This window comes from Eublepharis macularius, chromosome 12 (genome assembly GCF_028583425.1).
Source record: "Eublepharis macularius isolate TG4126 chromosome 12, MPM_Emac_v1.0, whole genome shotgun sequence".
Lineage (NCBI taxonomy): Eukaryota > Metazoa > Chordata > Lepidosauria > Squamata > Eublepharidae > Eublepharis > Eublepharis macularius.
The window spans coordinates 19,758,063-19,764,835 of record NC_072801.1 but is presented as its reverse complement, the minus strand read 5'-3'; the positions used below and the strand labels follow the sequence as shown (position 1 = coordinate 19,764,835).

General features: G+C 43.4%; 1 protein-coding gene across 1 annotated transcript in view; it reads right to left on the bottom strand.

The window, feature by feature from the left end:
- Positions 1-73: 73 nt before the first annotated feature.
- Positions 74-6,773, bottom strand: part of IQCK (IQ motif containing K) — a 63,513-nt gene continuing 56,813 nt past the window's right edge. Inside the window, exon 9 of the mRNA XM_054994593.1 lies at positions 74-1,032. Coding sequence (XP_054850568.1) covers positions 908-1,032 — 125 coding nt within the window. The 3' untranslated portion in view covers positions 74-907. The remainder of the gene's footprint in view (positions 1,033-6,773) is intronic.

Here is a 6,773-nt window from a genome sequence, read left to right as displayed (position 1 = left end):
TGTGGTCATTGGACATAGGCTTCGTTTTAACTATCAGCATGTGAGAGTGTTGGTGGCGCATCTTGTGTACAGTCTAGCGGTCCTAGCTGCTGCAACGTTCTGTGGTCTGCAGCCCCAGTTTCTGAAGATGAGAGGCTGCCAGCTGTTCAGAAGAACTGGGGACAGCAGAACCTTCAGTTAACTCTGATGACACGCTCATGGTGACCAAGGATGCTTGAACTTGTTTTTAAAAGCAGTGGCCATCTTGTTGTGTGCCTGTGACTCCTGCAAAAGTTTTAACTCCAGGACAAAGGGTTCCACTTAAATGGATGAGTTTGATTAGATCATACTGCCTTGACATTGGTGTGTGTTTAAGCAGGGGGGCAGCAGAAAACAGCTGGATTGACATTCCCAGCTTCAGCAGGCTCTTTATTACTATACGATAGTGTGAAAACTGGGTAGAAACCCCCGATTGTCTTCTGTTCCCTCTAACAGAAATTTTTAGGAGAATACAATGGACATTTATCTCCCCCAGCATCCTATGAAGATTACAGCACTAGCTCTGTCAGAACTTCAGTTGATGCCTGGATCATTGATCACTTTCAACCCAATTCACAGCCTCCACTTAAACCAAAATGGCCAGGTTTGGTCCATCACACTGAATTTGATGAGATCAAGCTCAGGTTACAGGACTCTTGGATTATATGAGATGAGAACTGACTTCTTGGTTCTGTTGGATGGAGTTCAACTTTGAAAGACTAGACTGGTTAGGTGCTTCAGGTCTGTATTAACACTCTGATACAGGTAAAAATTCCTATCAGTCAGCAGCTGATAAGGAGTTTTTTGACAGCATAATTAAACAGCACATTAAGGCCCAACTCCTTCCTCCCACCCCCACCCCCGGGAGGGGGATGGCCTACAAACATTGTCAATGCAGATTCAGGCTCTCATCCTTCTCTGTGATCTGGGAGGTGGAGGCAGGGGCAAGTTCCAGTAGTGAATTTTTTGATTGAATTGGTGAGGGCTGTGTTGACTCTTCTATCTTGGTTCCCACTGTAACCAAAATACCAAAAAAATGCAGTAAGAAACCTGGAAACTGACATCAAAATCCAATTCCAATAGATTTTCAGGTGAAGCCTGGACTGACCTGTTCATTATGGTTTCAAAAACAGTACCATATTTGTTGTAGTTTCCTTTAGAATTTGGTGTATTCATTATTGGGGGGTCATTCTTCTGATTTTTCTCAATGGAAATTCAAGAAAAGGTGCTATTTTAGGGTTTGAACTCAGTTTTCTTCCTTGTACCAAGGGAGTCTAACCTCTCTCCCACAATGCCTTTTAAAAAAAGAGGATCGAACGGTTGTCTGCTTTTTCTAAAAAAATAAATAAATTACAAGTGCATTTGGAACAAGAGGAGTGTTGATAAAGAATTGTTCCTTGTATTCTGAGGTCCACAGAAAGTGCACCAGCTGGGGAAGTCAGCCAAACAAACAAACAAAAAAGCATAGTAGGGTTGCTTGCTGGAGTAAACAATCATGAATGAACAAAAGCTCTACATGATAAGAGTAACAGCCTCCTACTCTGCATTCACATACCCAAGGAAGGCTGCCATATGAGATGCTAGAAGCCTACAGCCAAAGAAGGGGCTGGTTCATTCAAGTCAGGGTGGGAAAGGCCTGGCTTTTCTGTTCCCTGCCTACTTGGTCTCACTTCCTTTAGCAACTCTGTCTCTTTCCCCCTTAACGTGCAGGGCTGGAATTCAGGGTGGGTGCAGCCTGCATAGTTATTTCAATAGTCATCATCCACATTTCCAGATCTGGGACCCACTGCAACCATGTGATAGGAAGTCATGTGGTTTCAGTCACATCACAAAAACCAGGGAAGAGTCATGACCTCATGAGTGTTTAAGGATATGAATGTGGGCAGCAGACCAAGACAGCCAGGACATGAAATACTAGCTGAGCATCAGGAGGTGTAGCATCGTGAGGAGCAAGCCAAGGGTCAGTGTCATGGGGGAATACTCTCCACTCAGTGACCTCACTTGCTGCTCCTCCCGGCTATATGTGCAAAGGGAGACAAGAAGGCACGATTCCTAAGCATGCACATTTGGCAGGAAGTTTGTCCAAAAGGCAGCATAAACTGGTAGCTCTACAAGGACTCTGCAACCCATTTTAGGGACCTAACCCATGAGCTGAAGACCACTTAGTGGGCCCAGCATACATAGATGTTACTAGTCTGATACGACTTTTTACTTCTGTTGGGGGAAATGTTTAGAAAATTAAATTTCACTTTATTTTTTATTTTAATGAAAATTGCTTTACGCACACACGCAAACATTAGAAAGGCCACAGGAGGCTCCAGGACATGAGTGCCTGCTTCCTTCTAGAGTTACAATTCCATTTTTGCTCCTACCTACAAGTCCTTCTCTTTAGATCCTTTCTGCTTTTTCCTGGTATCCTCAGGCACTTCACAGTCAAGCGATCCATGATGATGGCCAGATATTCTTTAATATTTAGAGCCCCCTTTTCTACTTCTAAAGCAGCATACACTTGTAACACAGTTCAAAATTAGCAGTCTTCTGCTGGTTCTAGCTGCTATTGGTCAGCAGAGGTCTTGTTCTAGCTGTACATTTCCTCCAAGGCACTCAGTGTGGCATAAATATTGCTTCCTATTTTACCATCTGTGTGGCAGGTCAGGCTGACAGAGACGGAGTGGCCCAAGATAGCCCAGAGAGCTTCAACTGGGGATTTGAAACTGGAGCTCCTCGATCCTAGTCTTCTGTTCACTACGGGCCAAGCTGCAACTGACGAATGACACTTGAACTGCAAGTGAACAGACTCACATGTATTCTTCCCTGTTCACTTGCGCTGTACTTGCCTTCCACTCAATCATGTAGTATGACACCAGCCCTCCCCACCTTTCCTTCTGCAGCGTTATTGCCAGCTGATGGAACTGCGAAGGGGGCATTCAAAAATGGCATCCATTACACACGGCTTGAAGAAATACAGTCCATTCTACCCCTTCAGGCCATCTAATTATGTATATTCAGGACTGTCGCTGTGATGTGTGTTGGTGTACAGAATTTACTTTTTAACCATGTCAGCCTGCACATCTCCAGCCATTCTGGACAAATGGGCAGAAAACAGTTATGTGATTCAACAGGAAGGGGAAGCACATACCCTAATTTACTGTTGCAGACATATTAGGAACGTTTTTGAAATATCATTAATTTACCGTTCCCACCTCGAAATGACTCCCAAAGGGTGTTTAGAAATGCCAAACAGTGGTTTTCTAGGCTCACTTGTCAGGGCAACTTCAAACATGATGTAAATGCTAAAACCGTAAGCTGAGATTAAAGGAAATGTGAAGGTCCCATTACTGGCTGGTTGGCAATCAGGGCTACCTGTCACATGCCCACATCTGCCTATGCACATATTGATATGGCTTCAAAGGAAACTGGATGTGACAGACCTCAAAGAGCATCCCACTAAAATGCAGGCTGTCAGCTGAACAGTATGTCCCAAAGAGCTATTTAAATAAACTGAATGCTTCTCTTAACGATGGAGGAAAAGAGGGACAGCAAGGGTGATGCTTCCAAAGGTTTTTAGAAAACAACAATGGCCTGGCTCTGAGGAAAAGGGCAGTGAATCATTTAGTTCCTCCTCTGTCCTAGAAGCTCACATTGGTAGGAGTTAAGGGCAGTTAGTGGCTTTCTTTAAACTGGACTAGCTGATTTAATGGTTTTTTTCCCCCAAGGGTGGGAGAGAGCAACAGAATCCTGGCTGATATAAAATCCCCCCCCCCTTTTTAAGCTAAGGGGCATATGGAAAAACCTGCACCCGCTCAAGGCCTACGTCTAAGTTCTTTGATGTTTTACACATTTATTTATTTTTATTTCATTATATTTCTATTCCGCCCTCCCTGTGAACAGGCTCAGGGCGGATTACATCAGATTCTATATCTAATGTAAAGAGGAACTGTTAGATGCCCCTCAATGGGAAGCTGTTATATTATATATCTATATACCTTTCTGCCCAGTTTAGCAGTTTTTCTTGCTGATCCTCTGCTTCCCTGCAACAAACATTTCCAGAGCAGTGATCTGTCTGTCTAGGATGACAGTAGCTCTTCAGCCCATGGGCCAGGAACCTCAGGTGCATCCCTGAAGTCCCTTCTGGTGTGTCATAAGCCCCTATAGAGCAGCAATGTTCTTTGAAGCCTTTTGAAATGACCCACTACACAGGGCACATAGGTGTCCTGTCTCCTGCCTCTCTTGGCACACATGCCAAGACCAGCAGGACAGGTAGGTGTGGTCACTCAGTAGGGTAAGGAGGTTGACCTTTGTCTTGTTCCTCACTCTGGCACACTTGCTGATGCTTGGCTTGTTTTTCCAGCCCTGTTCTTCTGGCTTGCTTGCCCATGGTCCTGGCATTGATGCCTGTGAGCTCATAATTCTGTTTTCCCCTCTTCCCGCCATGGGACTCCGATGCCATGTGCTTGCAGTTCAGTGAATCCCATGTTAGTGGGCCTGTAAAGGCTGAAGATGTTTCCAGTAGGTAATGCAGAGACAGATCACGGAGCTGTCTAACTCAGTACAGTCTACTGTGATTGGCAGCGGCTTGCTGGGGTTTCAGGCAGAGAAATGTCTTTCCCAATACCTGCCGAAATCTTTTCACCACTGATACTTCTGTCAGCAAAGCTCAGTCTTTACCACACAGCCACAGGTCCCCCCGCCCCTGGCAAAGGTCACACACAACACAGATACAGGCATCCTCTTGGAGAAGAATGTCTTATGTGGCACGCCCTTCAGTTGTGCAGCACCACTGCACAGCTTTAGGCAAGGCAATGTGTCCCAGGCTATCGTACCCCCATAGGTTTCTTGCACAGATAAATTCCACAGTTCTGGTAAAGTCCTTCACAAATGAAAAATACTATAGAAGGAATGCAAACACTGAGCATGCCCTAATTAACTATGATAGGCAGCATTATTTTAATATGTATATATAAAATATCCTTTCAGAATTTGAGAAAAGCAAACAAAAGGGGCTCCAGTCCAATAATCCTCCAGTATGGCTGAATATGACATTTTACTATTCCCTCCCCTACAAACAGCTGCCTGGTACTACTAGTTACGACTACGAGTGTTCAAATTACTATTGAGGGAGGGCTGATAAACATTTTCTGGATTCTTTCAGAATTTATTAAAATGGAGGGTACTAATCATATTGCTAGCAGCTGTCCCCACCTTGCTGCAGTATCCTTTTCCCCACCTGAGTCCAGGTAGGACAGAGTGATCCATGTCCAAGTATGCCTTTCAAAGCATGACTCACATCTGCAAGATCTGTGCAGTTACGTGCGCTGGAATGAATACAATCAAGGCAAGACTATTTTCCCAAAGGTTGGTTTCCACACCACTTTCATTTTACAAAAATGGTGAGAAGGGGACATCACCCACTACAAACTTTAAAACAAGCAGGAGAATAATGACAAAAGTTTTCTGCAGCCTGCAGCTGGCCAACATTGCAAAGAAGGGAAGGTTCATTTATAGAAAGGCAACTGGGTACAGCTTATTAGTGATGGCTTGGAGTGAAGTATATATAGAATGGGAGTATCTCTTAAGCTGACTAATGAAATGCCCAAAACAGCATCAATATGAAACCGGAGCTGATGCCTGTCTGGACAGGACAGGCGATTCTTATCTTAAAGCCACTACATCCTTCACAATACTTTTCTAGGTAATCTCTAAACCCAGGCTGATACATCTGAATAGGTTATACATTTTAGCAGAAATGCGGTATCTGGAACTCTTTCTTCATCTTATACTTGCATGCAAACCTCATTTCAAAACAGCCTTCTTAAGGAGCTTTGCATTTATGTTTGCTACTCTAAACAAGTCCACAAGAAGGGAAGCAAAGAGCCTTGTGGCACTTTTAAAGGGTAACATTTTTTTGTAGTATAAGGTTTCATGGGCCAGAGAGGCCACTGATGGTACAAGCAGATGCAAATTAAGAGACCCTTGATTAAACCTTCTAAATGTTTTAAAGATTATAAGGCTGCTGCAAGAAGGGGACTGTGACCCAAAGGAGGGTTTTATGAAAAAAAACCCCACCCTTTCTACCTTTTTACAAAAACTCCTTTCCACTGTGCTTTTTAAACAATAGCTGCTATTAGCCCCAGTTATTCGCCCAACCCTCAATTGAGAAGAGAGCATGGATTACAGCCTTTAAGTTGTTCTTGAACAAGGAAATTTACAAGGACAATTCAGGGAAAGTAGGTTTTGCACATTTGATCTCGCAGGATACCTATAAGAGTAGCCGAACTAATTTAATTAACCAGAAACTAAAAATTTTGGATATTGATATAACATCTTTACAGACAAATGAGGCCCTAAGAGTTATAAAATTAAAACTAAAGGATCTCAATTACAGCAGTACTCTCCAGAGAGCCAGACGTACATGTTTGGGCTTATCCCTGGGACTTTCACCCCCAGAGGCTATTCCATTTTATTGCTATTCTTTAAAGATTCCAGCTCAACGCAGAGCCTTCACATTGGCTAGACTTAACTCCTTCCCCTCTAAAGTGCTTTCCGGTCGTTTCTCTGGACTCCCTTATTCTGAACGAGTTTGTGACTGTGGACAAGGAAAGTTAGAGACCTTGGATCATATAATAGTTTTTTGCCCTAAGTGGAGGAAAGAAAGAGAGAGATTTATTATTCCTATTATGTTAAAAGAAAAGCTTCCTTTCCTTCCTTGGGCAATCTCAGTGTTATTGTCTGATAACTTTCCTGACAATCAAACC